The sequence below is a fragment of the Pan paniscus genome, chromosome 3, assembly GCF_029289425.2.
Source record: "Pan paniscus chromosome 3, NHGRI_mPanPan1-v2.0_pri, whole genome shotgun sequence".
Classification (NCBI taxonomy): domain Eukaryota; kingdom Metazoa; phylum Chordata; class Mammalia; order Primates; family Hominidae; genus Pan; species Pan paniscus.
The window spans coordinates 77,729,352-77,746,880 of NC_073252.2; the positions used below are offsets into that span (position 1 = coordinate 77,729,352).

A 17,529-nucleotide genomic window follows, 5' to 3' on the forward strand; every position below is an offset into this window, starting at 1 on the left:
CAATGCCATTACTGGGCATATACCCAAATGATTATAAATCATTCTACGATAAAGACACATGCAGACATATGCTTATTGCAGCACTACTCACAAAAGCAAAGACTTGAAACCAACCCAAATGCCCATCAATGATAGAATGGATTAAGAAAATGTGGCACATATACACCATGGAATACTATGCAGCCATAAAAAAGGATGAATTTATGTCCTTTGCAGGGACATTGATGAAGCTGGAAGCCATCATTCTCAGCAAACTATCACAAGATCAGAAAACCAAACACCACATGTTCTCACTCATAAGTGGGAGTTGAACAATGATAACACATGGACACAGGGAGGGGAACATCACACACTGGGGCCTGTCGGGGGTTGGGGGTGAGGGTCTAGGAGAGGGATAACATTAGGGGAAATACCTAATGTAGGCGACTGGTTGATGGGTGCATCAAACCACCAGGGCACGTGTATACCTATGTAACAAAACTGCATGTTCTGCACATGTAACCCAGAACTTAAAGTATAAAATAAAAAAGAAAAAAGTCAGTAAGGAAGCTGGGTTTCATCAACTGCAGGGGTTTTTGGTTTTGTTTTTGTTTTGCTGAGGAAGTTTTGCAACTTTAGGGCTACAGCTGCACGCTAGAGGCAATTTCAGAAAAGTGTGTAGGGTTGCCGGATGTGATTCTCCTTCTCTACCACTCTCTCTAAACAAGGTTGGACAAATATTTAAATAATTATTATTTGGAGGAACAGCACATTGTTAGCCTATTTGGTGTCCACATGTCTTGGTCTAGCCCTGTATTCAAAAGGCACTGACTAAATATGTGTTGAAAAAATGAATAGTGGTGAATCATAATTTTTTTAATGTTTTGGGGAGTTTTGTTTTGTTTTGTTTAAGACAGGGTCTCACTCTCTCACCCAGGCTAGAGTGCAGTGTGGTACAATCACGGCTAACTGCAGCCTCGACCTCCTTGGGCTCAGGTGATCCTCCCAGCTCAGCCTCCTAAGTAGCTGGGACTACAGGCACATGCCACCATGCCTGGCTAATTTGGGGGGGAATTTTTTGTTATACCCAGCTAATTTTGGGGAGGATTTTTGTTTTGTTTTATAGGGACAATGTTTCCCCATGTTGCCATAGCTGGTCTCATACTCCTGGGCTCAAGCAATCCTCCCACCTCAGCCTCTGAAAGTGCTAGAGTTACAGGTGTCAGCCACCCTACCCAGCCCATAATAATGTTTTTAGGGATGTTATCTTCATAGTTTTCATGATGTTTTTGCTGTTATTTTTTTCTTTAACAGAAGTATTAGCAATCTTTCCAAAAACTAATACACACAAAAAAAAACTTATTTTTTCTAATTTGAAGTTGAGGACACATTAATACCTGCAATGCCCTTTATAAGGTAGTGAAATCCAGACCATTTGAGTAATTTCTCTAAACTCATACACAAATTTCTAGAGGAACCAGGGACTTGTGCCAAGATCAGTTGACTATGGTATCCCATTCACTCTTCAGTCCACTATCTGATCTCTAATAGCCCATTTCATCCAAGATAAAAATAAAACTATGAAATACATAAAATCTACTATTCCTTGAACTAAGAAAGAAAGATAAAACTCTACTCCTTTCTAGAATAATAAATTATTTAGCCCACAGTAGTATAAAAATCAATTTGGAGCTAGCCTTATTGCAACAGGTTCTCTTTCCACCTGTAGACTTATAATCACCTCTTTTGTACTGCTGAAGCAAAAAAAAAAAGCCAACCATAGATGAATTTTGTGTAAAAATGATTAGATAGATATGTACCGTGTTTAAACCAATTTGGCTACGTGGGCAAATGGGACTTAAACTCCTGCTTCGACAACGACTTAGAGATCGCACCGAATTCCACTTAAAAAAGAGAGAGAAAGAGAGAGACATAATCAGGAGTTTGTGAAAACTGTCATGGCTCAAAACAACATGCATATCCCACAGAATAAGAGTTTTACTTATGTGATTACACTTGCCCATTACTGATCATCTGCACAAGCTACACTCCTTTCACCTCCTATAGCTGCCCAATATTTGGCAGTAACTTCAGGTACTTTTTAAATATAATCCCATTACAATGAACCTTGGGATATTCTGGTGTTTGATGCCAGTAGAATGTTTTTATGAGTAAGCTATTGGAAATTACACAGGAGTTTGTTAGTGCTGGAGAATGTAAGCTCCATGTGGGTAGAGATTTGTATCTGTTTTGTTTATTGCTAAATCTCTAGCACATAAATACAGTGTTTGGGTCATAAATAACTATTGAATAAATAAATATCATTGGATGAATGAATAAAACACCACTACTGCCTATCTGCTTTCTAACTAAATGAATAAGAAGAAAGCTATATTCACTAAAATGAGATTTTACTGGTAAAATCCTTGAAATTTCCCTACTTCAACCCCTTTCTTTTCCAAGTTCTTTCTTTTAGGAAGAACTTCCTATTATTTTGTTTTAGGGTTTAAGCTTGGACAAATGTTCCTGATATGCTTGATTGGAGAGAAGAAGGAAGTTAAAAGGCAATGGCTATTTGATGTAAAACATAAGAATAATGGGTATTTCTTCTCCCTCCTTTCCAAACTGTGCAACAGATAAGATCTTCTTAACAGAGTGTGACTGCTGTAGGAGCAAGAAGTATGTTTTATTGTAGAACATGTGTAGCTGTTGGATCAATAAAACCCAATTTCTATTTCTATGGACTCAATATTTTTTTTTTTTTTGACAGGATCTCAGGCCGGGTGTGGTGGTTCATGCCTGTAATCGCAGCACTTTGGGATGCTGAGGTGGGTGGATCATGAGGTCAGGAGTTTGAGACCAGCCTGACCAACATGGTGAAACCCCGTCTCTACTAAAAATATGAAAATTAGCTGGGCATGGTGGCATGCACCTGTAATCCCAGCTACTTAGGATGCTGAGGCAGGAGAATCGCTTGAACCTGGGAGGCGGAGGTTGCAGTGAGCTGAGATCATACCACTGCACTCCAGCTGGGCGACAGAACAAGACTCCATCTCAAAAAAAAAAAAAAAAAAAAAAAAAGACAGGATCTTACTCTGTCATCCAGGCTGGAGTGCAGTGGCACAATTATGGCTCACACAGCCTCAACCTCTCCAGCTCAAGCAATCCTCCCTCCTCAGCCTCCCAAGTAGCTGGTACTACAGGTATGCACCACGATGCCCAGCTAATTTGTTTATTTTTTGTAGAGATGAGGTCTCACTATGTTGCCCAGGCTCATCTCAAACTCCTCAAACAACCCTCCTGCCTTGGCTTCCCAAAGTGCTAGGATTACAGGTGTGGGCCACCATGCCCAGCTAAGGGCTCAACATTTATGGAACAAAATATTTTAAGATAGTATTCACTGTAATGGGATTTTTAAGCTACAAAACCCCTTTTCTTCAGTTCTTTCAAAATAAAATATTCCCCTTCTCCACTGTATGTGTGAAAGCTGCCATAAAGCACTTCCCCTATTCTTCAGTTCAAGGAGAACAGGAACAGAGATCAGCCAGCTGTTGGCATCATCCTGGACTAAGGGGCTTCATTTAACTCCTTCTAGGAAAGGCAGGGGTAAAAACTACATAACATAAACTATGCAGAATATCCAAGCACTACCAGTTCCATCACCCAATCCCCAGTACAACACGTACACACCCACATGCTCACATACGGTACCTAAGACTCCATTTTAAAGGCTGTTCAAGTATTTAACATTCTGTAGGTTCAAAACATTCTATAACCAATGGATATAGGAAGCGACCTTCCCAAACTGATTGGTTCCTCTCTCCCACCTCCTCTGCCTTCTTTGTCTCCATCCCTCCCCTCCATACATATCATACCAAGGAGAGAAAAACAGGGCACATTGGCAGTTTCCCAAAACAGAGAATTGTCAGTAAAAATTTGGCAAATCGTTTCCTGAGAGTTAATTGATTTTAAGTGCTTAGGATTATGGAAATCCTCCTACAAGATAACTTCAAAGGGCTTTGTTTTTAAAATATCATAATAATTCTAAGATGGAGGAGGTAAATATGACTGATTCCATCTTCTAAATAAAGCAAGAAGTAAAGAAATTACTGCCAGGAAATTATGCAGAATTATGGAAGAATCAAAGAAAAGAATCAGTTCTTCTTGAGATCATCTCCGACCTCTCCTTTGTATGAAATCTTATCAACTCTTTATAAACTTCTTTTATAGAATCTCTGGGTTTATAAATGTTCTCGAACTTGTGAATCAAACACTTGGGATGAATTGTCACTATGCAAGGCCACCGTACAAAAGCCCCTCTCCTGGTGACAGCTTCTCCCTTCATAATGACACAGTCATTCTCCATGAGAGCAGGCCACACGTGATAGAGGACTAAGGGAGCAGTGAAATCCGAGTCGTAGCTGCGGCGGTATCTGTTTTCAATATACAAAAAAAGAAAGAGAAGTTAAGCAATTATGGAGCATATCTAGGGGAAAACATCAGTGTGAATTCTCATTTTGTATTATGCTCAGATCTGAGTAAATATAGGTCAAATTCTGTTATTTAAGAATGTTTGTGGCCTCTTAGAATAGGAACTAATGATAACTGGGACCCAGCACGGATACGCTAAGACCAAATCGTGTCAAACTAATTGTATTCCTTCTCTTCTCAGGATTACAAGAGTTGCAATTCAGGGGAATTCTAAAGACATAGACTAGCATCTGAAGTCCCATCAGGCTTCCCATAGAATTTTTCATGCTGTCTTTGTGGACAAAATAAAAGAAATACAGGAGGATGATTAACTTAAGTAGGTGGATTGGAAACTAATTAAATGATCATATCCAAAGAGGGGTAATTAATGGATCGACAGAAACCTGAAGGAAGATGCTGAGGGCTCTCTCTCAATCCCATGATAAGTCATCATGTTTATGAATGAGTTGTATGAAATATAGAAAACATGCTCAAAGATGCAGGTGGTTAGGAAAAAAAAAGATGACATTGATTAAAAACAGCTCAACAGGCTGGAACAATAAGCTGAACTTAAGATAAAATAAAATGTGAATAAATATGAGGTCCTATAATTGAGTCTAAAAAGCATTTTCACAAATAGAGGAGATATATGGTTTAGTCACAGTACAAGAAAAATACAGCAGGTTTCAGTTGTACTCAAAATGAATAAACACTGTTAGAAGGCTAAAAAAGAAAGAAAAACTACCGTAAGTTAGCTGAATTAATGGAGAATAAGAATAAAAAGGGTGTTAGTCCCTCTAGGCCGGTCAGTTCACTTTCTTTAAAAGGTGCACAGATCAAGAACAAGACAATGAATCTATTTGTCAAGAAGTCCCAAATCTACTTCATATGAAGAAACCCTGAAGCCCTGAGGCCAGAAGGAGGAGGGTTTGAGTAATTGCTTTCAAATGTACAAAAGGCTGCCAGGGTGAAAAAGGGTTAGCCTTGTTCTGTGAAGTTCTAGAAGTAGAACTAAATCCAATCATTGTTAGAAAATCCAATTCCAGCTGCACAGATGTCCAGGCACACAGGCCAGAAAATGCCCTAGAAGCTGCACATTCCCTCTGGTTAAAGGCATGTCAGCAAGAGGCCCTACAGAAGTCTTTGACATGTGCAGATTCCATAAACTAAAACGGTGAATGGTTCTGAATGGCACTCTCCATCCTCTAAAGGAGAAAGGAATAAAGGGAGACAAATGAAGATAATGTGCTCTGTGGAACCAAAAAGACCCAACTGCAGTGTAATGTCCTAGTATCAGCTCTTCCATGAGTTGATCCATGTTGGAGAAACTAGAAGCAAGACAATGGCAAGAAAATATGACATGCTATAAGGCAATTGGAAAGTTCATTATTGTTGTGATTTGCATAAGTGAAAGAAAGTGAAAGATTCTGAGTGGTACTATCCATCCTCCCTCATCAACAAGCTTTCAGGAATGCTGGGCATAACTTTACAACCTGAACAAAAACCCAGAGTGAATATTTCCTGGGCACCCACTTCATGCTGGGCAGCATCCTAAGTGCCTTGTCTGAATTATCTCAACTAACCTTCTACGACCCTAGGAAGTAGGCATTATTATTTCCCCCATTGGATAGAGAAGAAACTAAGAAATAGAAAAATTAACTGGCATGCCTAACATTATACAGCTAATAGGTGATGAAGCTGAAATTTGAACCTAAGCAGCTTGAGGCCAGAGCCTGTGTTCTTAACCACTAGCTTGATTTCTTCCCAGATAATCTCCAGCTATACCCTGTGATCTCAAGAAATCACAATACAATGTTTTAAATTAGTTTAATGTATTTTAATTTATAAGGGGAATATTTATCCTGTAAAAGTTGGTAGCAATCTATTGGTCCTAGACAAAAGAGTCAAGAGCATTAATTTTCAAACATTAGTGTGCACAAGGAACACCTGGGTGCTTGTTAAATTGCAGATTCCTGAGCCCTGTCTTAGACCTACTGCATAAAATGTCAGAAAATGTAATCCAGGAATGTGTATTTTTAACAAGTACCTTGAGTAATTCTGATGCAGGTGATCCACACATCATACTTTGAGAAGCCTGGCCTGAGTAATGCAATAAAAACCAATAGAAAGTAATGCACATTTGTATTTATAGAGCATCTTTAAAAAAGTGTTCTAGATAGGCTCCAAGTCCTCATTAGTTCTCTCCCAAAGACCAATATGTTCAATGGAAAATAACTCTAGGAGTGGGTCCTGCCCTGGAGTACAGAGAAGTATATGGTAGGGCCTGAAAATCAGGTAGTGTCTGTTAATTTCCCCACCCAGAGTTCTTTTCCCTAAATTGTTTTCAGGAAACAGACAAGACAATGTATTCATGATAAATCCCTTAGCTTCTGCTCCTGTGTCTCTTACTTGCAATCATTAAAAACTTCTCCATCTGCCCCATATGCAATATCTAGGGGTGGTTCTAAGGCCTGCATTGCAAAGGCAATGCAACATATCTCCTGGATGAAGTCACTGAGAAGGCAAAAGTCAACGACAGGAGGGAATGAAATCTTGGGATTGACATTCATGGCTCGGATCACATCCTGAAAAACAAAAGATGGCATCACTTTGTTACCAGCCTGTGACAAAAACACTCTGACATCCTAAGAATATTAGGACTGATGGGAGGTGGGAAAAGAGAATGTGAGCCAAAACAAGTTAAAGCAGAAAAACAGTGAATGTGCTAAAAGGAGAAAGATGTTGCCACCCATTCACAGGGAAGAAGGAAAGAGGACACAGACTAGAAATGACACAGTAAAAGCCAAGAGAGTCCTAAAAAAGCAAGGAAAAAAACCTTCTGTGGTTTTTATTTATCATATCCTTATTTTTCTATTCTGGGCAAGGGTATGATGTGCCAACACAGAACTCTGAATTGTTCATAATCCATAACAATCATTATTAATAGTTTGCTTTTATTGAGTGTTAACTATGTGCCATGTCTTGTGCTAAGCAAATTGCCTACTTTCTTTCATTTAATGCTCTCAATGACTCTATGGAGTAATGAACATTGTTACTCCCACTTAAGGTTTAGAAAACTAAAGCATACAGAGATTAAGTAAATGTGTAAGATCACACAGCTAGTAAGTGTCAGAGTCAGGAAGCAAATCCATACTTACTTTTCCCAAAATCCTTGCTCTTAAGAACTATGATATTCCATCTCCTGATCATAACAGCCTATCTAAAGAAACTCAGACAATTTTTCCCTATAATATGTTTAAGGAAGAAACAGTCAATAATGGCAGGTGCTACCAAGTAAATTGAATGCTGTTCCTTTCTTCTTTTTCATTACATAGAATTAATACTAAATACTGGATGGATTTCTGAGTTATTAGTACTCAATATAAACTGCAGCAGCAGCAGCAAACCAGTCCTAATAAAAGACTCAACACTTACATTGACACTGCTTTGAGAATCATATAGATCAAGATGACAAATGACATAATCCAAGACAGCATTCTCAAAGTCATTCGACCCCACGTAAGATGGTGTCAACGATTTTCTCACATGGATCTTGAAGTGTCTGAATGCCATTTTTGCTACATGGAAAGCCTCCTGCACATAAAAATGCAGCAAATTTATTTGGTGAAAAGAGGTAGGTGAAGAGATCCAAAACAAGGAATTAGAAAGAATCCGAGCTTCAACATCATATTGGTCTTCTGATAACTAAACACAGTTGATCAAAAACATTTTTAGTCTGGAAGAAAATACATCTCCAACTTTGAAAAGTACATAAACATATAATAATCCATGCTCACTAACATCAAGACAGTTATTCTAGACTATTATTCTAGAAATTCTGAGTGCAGGAAGCAGGACAGTGCAGAAATTGAAGGAAATAAATCCCCTGCTATAAGCCCATAGCAATATCACATTACTGGTCAAGAAATAAGAGAAAATTATCAGTCTAGTGTTTATGTTATAAACACATATCCAGATTCAGACATGTGTCCTGGCATATGTTAATTCAACAAATATTTATTAAATGCTTATGGTGTGGTAAGCATTGGGAAAACTCCGTTATGCAAGGAAGATGTGGTCTGTACATTGACAGAGCTTTAACTAACTCAGTAAGTGTTTCTTAATTATATAAACCAGGGGATGGCAAACGTTTTTCAATAAGGAGCCAGACAGCAAATATTGTATGCATGTTGAGCTACATACAGTTTCTGTCTTTTTTTTTTACAACCCTTTAAAAATCTAAAAACATTCTTACATTCTTAGCTTTCAGACAGTAGTATTTCTCTTAGAAATATGAGCCAGGTCCAGATATGGTCCATAGATCATGGTTTGCTAACCCTGATTTAAATGAATAAATACAGGATAAAGTTCAGTATTTCTGGTAATTCTGCTCTCATACCAATGTTTTCTTTTGTTTCTTAATATTTAACAATTCTCCTCATGAACTCTCAGTATCTTAGCATGACACTAACCCATAGAACAAACATTTGTTTTGGAAATTAAGGATACATATGTGCACTTTTAAAATTTGCCATACTCAAATAGCTGATATGTAAGCAGTTTTAATAACTACTCTTAATTAAACAAACAGAAGCATTAATACAATCACAGCCTTCTCATTTGTTTAAGAACTAAAGTAAACCAAATGACAGCCATTAGCAATAATATATCCACTGTGTGTGCATATGCTCATATTAGACAAAAGGTACAGTGCAAATCTACTTTGTATAAACCCATTTGAGATAGTCCTGCGTTTACGGATACTTCTTAAACAAATGCCTGGTCAATATAACTAACTAACTAAATAAATATTATATAACTATTCATATATATATGAATAGTTATCGATTGTGAAGATGATTCATCCCCCAAATATTTGTAATGAAAGGGAAGGAAGGAAGGAGAGAGAGGAAGGAAACAGTGGAGGAAGAAGGGAGAAAGGAAGGAAAGAAGGAGGAAGAGATGGAGAGAGGGAGGGAAAGAGAACGGAAGGGAGGGAGGGGAGGAAGGAGAGAGGGAGAGAGACGGGAAGAAACAGGGAGGGAGGGAAGGAAGGAGAGAGGGAGAGAGACGGGAAGAAACAAAGAGGAAGGAAAGAAAGGAGGGAGGGAGGGAGGGATGGAGGGAACAGGGAAGGAAGGAAGGAAATAGGAAAGGAGGAAGAAAGGGAAGGAGGAAGAAAGAGAAGGAAGGAGACAGTTGGGGAGACTGGAATCTCCCCCACTTCAGTGACCTCAGGATCCACTAGTCTTTGTAAGTTGTTCCATTCACGTTACAGAACTTGTCTCCCGGCTGCCCTAAGGAGCCGGGAGTCCCGCAGGCGTCACATACCACTGTGGCGGTGTAGATGATCCGCTGAACGGTCTCAGCCTTGTCGATGCAGCGCCGCAGCAGGCACTGCGCGTCCAGGCGGGCCTGGGAATAGGAATCGCTGAACCGGGACAAGAGGGCAGCCTTGCGCGCCACATTGGACAGCCTGGAGCGGTTTGGGGACGGGCTCCTGACCTTGACAGCGGTGGAGGGGCTGGCAGATCTGCTGCGGCTGCAGCTACGGCTGCGAGGGGCAGGGCTGGGAGACCGGCTCCTGGAGGACCTGTTGGTGAGCGAGAATCAGCCAGGGAAATCCTCTGATTTGCTTCTTAAGTAAAGCAAAGATCATCTGGTGGCCAATGAATCCGACCATCCGGAGGCAAAACTCCTTATCTGAGGAATTCAGAAGTGATTAGACTTCCCTATTATCTGACTCCAGCATCTGGTACCAGACTTCTGTCCCAAAAATTTATAAGCAACTAGAATTTCTATACATCTCCAGAATGCATGCGTTCTTAAAAATCAGTCCAATTTTGACCCATAAACGCTCAAAAAGCAGCATATACTTTTCTTTTGTAATCCCTAATACATCAAATTGGCCTATTAATGGAACTTTGCATCACAATATTATTTTACAAGTAGATGCATTTTACCAGACCCTCAAAAAGGATATGTTCTGGTCTTTTTGTCTTTATCCCAAAACTCAAAATTACATAAAAATTTTCATGTATCCTTCCAAGAAACTTCCTCCCTCCTCAAGTCTGGTGTCTTAGATGACCCTTTTGCCTATCACACTGTCCTCAGCCTGCTCCTGCTTTACCTACACTCTCCCCATCTGCTCCATCCCCTAATCAAACATCTCCATGTCCAGATACTTTATCCCTGTCAGATACTCACAGAGGAGTTACATATACCACTAGTACAGAGTCCTCGGAAAATCCCAAAATGTTTTGCCTCTCTGTGAGGTAGCTAATGGAGATTTAGGAGCAATCCAAGTTCATGTCCCTTTTCCAATGTCTGATTTTTCACAAATTTAATCCAAGTTTGGGTTCATTTAGCCTGGATCCCTCTAAGTTCATTCAAGAATTTCAGGCTTCAGCTATTGCCTTTGATTGAATCTAGCAAGATATATTTGCGGTATTAACTTCTTGCTGTTCCCATGAAGAAAGGTCACGCATATGGTCAAGCTTGGGCAGATGAAGCTCGTGTTCATAATCCTAACAATGATAAAGCCGGGGCAGAAGCTGTCCCTGACCCAGAACCCAATTGGCAATACCGGGCCGCTGATGCCGGCCCAAAGAGAGGCAGGGGCAGATGACATTATATGATCTCTTTTTTGTTGGAAGAAATGAAAAAGGCAGTAATAAAACCTGTTAATTTTTCTAAATTACAAGAAATCACTCAGGAGCCATCTGAGAGCCTCATCCTTTTCCAGGCTACACTGGTGGAGGACGTGCATAAATACACAAGTTTTGACCCCCAAATCCCTAACAGCCTATCAGTTCTGGCCATACATTTTATAAGTCAGACTTCCCCAGACATCAGACAAAAACTCCAAAAATTAGAGCATGGCCCACAAACTCCCTTTCTTACTTTATTAAATGTAGGCTTTAAGATTTTCAATAATCATGAGGAAATATCCAAAACAAAAACAGTTCCATTGGAGGAGGAAAAATGCCAGCACCACACTAATTACATGGCGACAGCATTGGCACATTCTTTTTCATTAGCCAATAACCCCAAGGCTCGTCCCCATAACACTAACAGAACACGGGCCTGTCATCACTGCAGAAATCCAGGACACTAGAGAAGAAAATGTCCAAAACCTCCAGGTTACAAGCCACCCCTAGGACCCTGTTCTCATTGCAAACAAGAGCATCATCAGAAAAATGAGTGCCCCTCCCTCCCTTGTGACAGAGGGGCACTTCTTTCTCCTAAGCCATCACAGCCACAACCTCACCAACATACCTGACAAGGGGGTTCTGCAGAACAAGGACAAGGGGAAGGACACGCACCTCTAACTTTATTCCTCGATTATAACCAAGCCTCTCAAAGTCATCCTCTAGATGACTGCTGGGGCCTTGAGTCCTTCCAGCCCCCTGTCTTTTCCTTTTCTATGGATGAGCCTTGGGTAAATCTAATTGCGGCTGAGGAAGTCTTCTTATCACACCTTCCTACCCCAACCATTTCTCTCCATGCTGGTAAAATGGGAAATATCTCCACCTTCGTGTAATCTTAGTACTCCCCCCACCATTCATACTTATAATATCATTGGAACTTCTTTAATTTGTAATGTTACTTTAGGATGTACACCCTGTTATAATGGTACTCCTGTGGGTAACATTAACCCATTTGAGGCCTTAGGCTCTTACAACAAAACTCTGAATCTGTCTAATCACTGCCCATTTTTAAGCCTTTCAAACAAACCAGTATAGTAAGGCCTCCAGTATACACCACCCCTTGCACTCCTAATACCACTCATGTATGTTACTAGAATGATATAACCAATGTCGGAAAAAACCATCATGCCACTTATATCCTATCCATTGCACATATGCTTCCCTGGTTTTGAACACCACCGCTGCGCCCCCCACTCACCCAACCAGTTGGGACATTACCATGACTTTTCCTCTCATATGGGGCCTCTCAAAAACTGTCATGAGGCCCCTTTCCTTTGTTTCCAACATTTTAATCAAACCAATCAACACCATATTACCTGGCTGCCACTCCTGGGCTCTTATGGCTTTGTGGCACTGCTAAAAATTATTTAAACTCCTTTCAAGCTTTGGCTTTATTCTATCTTCATAATTCTCTTCATTATGATGTTTGTACTCCGGGTACAATAGCTCCCACCCCAATCACTGTCCTGAACATAATTTCCAATCTAGAATCCCATTCTAGAAGAAAAAGGACCCTAGGATTTATTGTGGCCAGAGTTGTGGGAACTATCGCAACTCTTGCCCGTTGGGGAGGTTTTACTTACCATGAAATCACTACGGGAACTTAACCACCTCCCTTGAAATACTGGCAAATACTGGCCTTAGCAAATACTGGTGCAAGTCTATCGTTGCTAGAAAAGTCTTTAGGCTCACTAGCAGGAATGGTTTTTGAAATAGATGAGCTCTAGATTATCTCCTAGCTGAACAAGTTGCTATCATCAGTAAAACCTGTTGATCTACATTAATGTGTCTGGAAAAGTGGAAACTCATGTCCAAGAAATTTTCAAACAAGCCAAATGGCTAAACACACTCTCCCAAAGTAACGAAAACTGGGCCAGAACCTTTACTGACTGGTTTCCAAAAATCCCTTGGCTCAATCATAGCTCACTGCAGCTTCAAACACCTGGGCTAAAGAGTTCCTCCTGCCTCAGCCTCCAGAGGATCTAGGACCACAGGCAAACCCAGCTAATTTATTCATTTTTTTAACTTTTTTTAGAGATGAGTTCTTGCCATGTTGCTCAGGCTTGTCTAGAACTCCTGGGCTCAAGCAATCTTCCCCACCACAACCTCCCACGTAGCTGGAATTCCCAGTTTTCACATACATAACTTTTGCCCTATTTTAGGGTGGAGGTGGGGATTGGAAGGTCAGATGAGCAAATACATGTGGAAGTACTGGGTATATTGTAAACTACTGTATCAGTAAAAAGTTATATTGCCCTCAAGTACGAAGTAAATTATCAGACTAGCTAGCCTGAAGTAAACGGGTCTCCATAAAGGGAGGTTTTACAGAAGAAACTACCTGGCAAAAGGTACTGCAAAACTGAGTACAACAGTCAGGGAGGTTGGGTTGGGTAAGGCAAGACTTACTTATGGTGTTTTCCAATTCCCATGGTGTATATACTACCACCATGTCAAACAGGCACAGAATAGGTTCTTGGAAGCCAATACAAGTTGGCACAAACACAACACTGACAGAATGATTCCCCAAAATTAAAGACTGTGGTGACATTTAGAGAATGGGAATGGGGGCTCTCATAGCCTGGAGCAGAACACATTAGGGGCTTGAGGGGGGTTGTTAAAAAGAATAAGGGAAATGCAGAGACTCCAGAGAAACACCTACTTTGTCCTTACTTAACACTGTCTGGATGACCTGTCTTAAAATCTGTCCATAAGTAGAAAGGGATTTCACAAGAACACTTCACCTACACATGCCATCAAAGTCAGATATAAAAGGGAAATACCCTGCAGTGAAATGGACAGCATCCCTGGAGAGAGGACTCCCAGGCCTCAGAGAAAATGACCCCTCATATTACAGAACATTTTTTCCATGAGGGTACCACCTCTTGCACCATAGGCCTGCACAAATCTGGTTTCAAGCCAAAGAACTTTCCTTATAGCCGGGCGTGGTGGCTCATGCCTGTAATCCCAGCACTTTGGGAGGTGGAGGCAGGCAGATCACCTGAGGTCAAGAGTTCGAGACCAGCCTGGCCAATATGGTGAACCCGCATCTCTACTAAAAGTAAAAACAAAATTAACCGAGCATGGTGGTGTATGCCTATAATCCCAGCTAGTCGGGAGGCTGAGGCAGGAGAATCACTTGAACCCATGAGGCAGAGGTTGCAGTGAGCCGAGATCATGCCATTGCACTCCAGCCTGGGTGACAGAGCGGGACTCTGTCTCAAAAAAAAAAAAAAAAAAAAAACTTTCCTTCTCCATATCTCTCAGCCCAAAGTTAATTAGTGTCCAAGTGCTGGCAACTCAGGAGGTATTTTCTCTCTCTGGAAGGGGTGCAGTTAAGAAAACAATCCCTTTACAATTCAAAGCTTGGCAGATTGCTGAGGTTTTGGTTCAGGGTATCATTTTATCATTTTACTTATTTCCCCCTCCCCGATCCCTTAACTCAGCAAAAAGAGCCTAAATGAGAAGATCTTTGAGAGTTTGTCTGACCTTCCTTGGAGTGCACTTTTCTCAGCAGACAGAACAGCTATCTCCTCCTTCAGGTTTCGGAGCTGTTTCTTATAATCGGACATGGCTTCTGTGTCCTGCTGGTCTGCATTCTGCTTGAGTGAGTTCCACTGCTCACACTTCCGCTCCTCCAAGCTCCGAGGCTCTGACCGCCTATTCTCTGAGCTCCTCTGATCTGTGTTTCTGTGGCGGGCATCCTCCTGAGCTTGAAGAGATTTAAGCCTGAACAGCAAAGAGAGAGGGCAGAGGAAGGGAAGAGAGGAGAGGGGAGGGAGTGAAGGAAGGAAGGAAAGGTAATAAGCAGCAATTGGCATGCTTAACAACAGAGGCTACTCAGCCTGCCATTATTGCATTGGGAAACTCTGATGGAAATACACATGAATGAACAAATTAGCAAGGAGCAGAACTGCCAGGGTCAGGGTGCCACTCCATGTCTGCAGCTTGCATGGGGAAAAGTTCCTAAAGAAAGGACACTCATGCAGATCCTCTAGCAAAAACACTGGACCCATAGTCATACTGTCCCATGTTGGACAGATCTTAACTGCATGCTCATTTGACCTCCAAAAGCTATTCAGGAAGCTGGTCTAAAACACAATCTCCTACCCTCATTAGTTCTTTGATTCTCTGAATAGTCTCAACTCTATTTTTAACATATTAATTGGAATATTTAATATTAATTAGAATCTTTGATTCTCTGAACAGTTGGAATATGAGAGAAAACTACAATGGAAATTGAATAACATCCACAAAACTAGCTAGAAGTGTGAACCTATGAAAATAATGTAGCAAACAAAAAAATCTTTAGAAATAAAATTGGCATCCTTATCAAGATACAAAGTGGCATGGCCACCATAAAACAAGAGCAAAAGCCGGGAGAAGAGAAGATGCTGCGATGAAAATGACAAGGGTGTAAAATGAAAAGGTAAGATTAAGAAGATAAGAAAGTTAGTAAGATTAAGAAGGATGCAAAGAAGCTAAAGATATAATAGAATGAAAAGCTGCACTACAAACAGTAAAGAACAGAATTGGTGCTATAGGTAATTGATGAGTAATATGATTGATGGATTTGAGAAGGTATAACAAATACGAAATTAGAGATTAAAATGATGAGGAAGGGGAAGACAGAAGTAGAAAATAGAACAGTGTTCCTAGCTAAGATTTGTGGGTGTTCCTGACGAAATCAGAACCATTGGAACACATGCGAAGATAATCAAAAGGGGTGTGTGTGTGTGTGTCTGTGTGTAAAACACACCCCCCACTTACTCTTTTGGGAGGGGGAGATCAAAATTAAGATCCAGGAAGGTATAACCTTATTTTTTTTTTGAGATTGCTGTTTTTATTTATCTTTATGAAATTTGTTAAGTTTGCCTTTGCAGGCTAATATATGGTCAGTTTTTATGAATGTTTTATACATATTTGAGAATGTGAATTCACTCTTTTTTATTTTATTATTATTATACTTTAAGTTTTAGGGTACATATGCACAATGTGCAGGTTAGTTACATATGTATACATGTGCCATGCTGGTGTGCTACACCCATTAACTCGTCATTTAGCATTAGGTCTATCTCCTAATGCTATCCCTCCCCCCTCCCCCAACCCCACAACAGTCCCCAGAGTGTGATGTTCCCCTCGGGAAGGTATAACCTTAAAAGATCAATGTTTATTTTCCCCTTCTAGAAGTTTATCTTTAAGGAATAATCTGACAGTTCAACTGAGATTTTTCCACAAAAATTATCCCAATATTATTTCCCATGTTGAAAATTAGTATACAAGTAAATATTCAATATGAGGGAAATCCCCAAATGATGGAACATAATGAACCTATTTAAAACTAACTTCTGCAGTATTATTTCTTAGTGATAGAGAAAACAATGTCAGGTGAAAAGTTAGGATCCAAAATTGTATACTTATACATTTTATTCTGTAGTCTCAACTCTATTTTTAATATATTAATTGGAAAGAATGTAAAATAGTAACAGTCACTGGCTCTGCAATTATGAAAGGGTTTTTATATGCCTTTATACTATGTTGTACTTTGGAAGTTTTCTATAGTAGATAAGTAATATCTTTGTAGTAAATATATATATATATAATTATTAAAAATATTTCTGCATTTTCTCTCTGATAGTGAACAGATTCTTTCACGTTGTAATGGAGCACCAAAAAAGCTAAATTCAATGATTTAGGCTGCAATAATCCTGTAATTTTTTTCTTACTGCTTTTTCAGCTGATTTATTTCCTCCTCTGCAGCCAAAAGGGATATGGCCGATCTGTTCTTGCTTTCTTCAAGATTCTTTTCAGTTTCAGCCAGACTGTAAGATAAATCAGTAACTAAAGACAGATTTTTCAAAATTGGCAGACTTTCTAAATCAAGGCAGAGGCTCACTTAGGAACTTCCGGTATATGACATAGTTCAACATAAACAAGATCAAGTTAAAAGACATCTGCATTCAATCAGGTAATATTGCAAATATTGTGGTAGACTTGTATGCTAAAACATGCTAACATCCTTTGCTCAATGTCAAACACTAGGAAATTATAGAGCTACTACCCCCAAAAGACTTTTAGTATTAGAATATAAAGAACAAAGAAACTTGTTCAATTTCTCCTTCTCACCCGCCTAATTCATCTGCTCTAATTACATCAAAGCCCCAAGTTGGCTTTCTCTACAAAATCTCCACTTTTCTATAATATACCAACATTGATTTTTATTGCTTTGGACTGTGGGGCTGCAGACTTCTTCAATATTTAAAAAAATTATGTGCCCACCTATAAAGTCCTCACAATCACCCTTGACAATCAAGTACTTCATGTCTTCCTGCCTCTGACTTCTACTAATTATTGAGCACAAATTCTCTGAGTT

The 17,529-nt window shown here is 39.8% G+C and overlaps 1 protein-coding gene across 2 annotated transcripts in view; it reads right to left on the reverse strand.

The window, feature by feature from the left end:
- SPATA18 (spermatogenesis associated 18) overlaps positions 1 to 17,529 on the reverse strand; it is a 47,570-nt gene that overhangs the window by 12,061 nt on the left and 17,980 nt on the right. The window contains exons 5-11 of one of the 2 annotated variants that reach the window (XM_003806450.6): positions 16,883 to 16,978; positions 14,646 to 14,885; positions 9,781 to 10,042; positions 7,885 to 8,043; positions 6,859 to 7,034; positions 4,289 to 4,412; positions 1,800 to 1,883 (exon numbers count right to left, since the gene is read on the reverse strand). In XM_003806450.6, coding sequence (XP_003806498.3) covers positions 1,800 to 1,883; positions 4,289 to 4,412; positions 6,859 to 7,034; positions 7,885 to 8,043; positions 9,781 to 10,042; positions 14,646 to 14,885; positions 16,883 to 16,978 — 1,141 coding nt within the window. The remainder of the gene's footprint in view (positions 1 to 1,799; positions 1,884 to 4,288; positions 4,413 to 6,858; positions 7,035 to 7,884; positions 8,044 to 9,780; positions 10,043 to 14,645; positions 14,886 to 16,882; positions 16,979 to 17,529) is intronic. The other variant, XM_003806451.4, reaches the window with a different exon arrangement.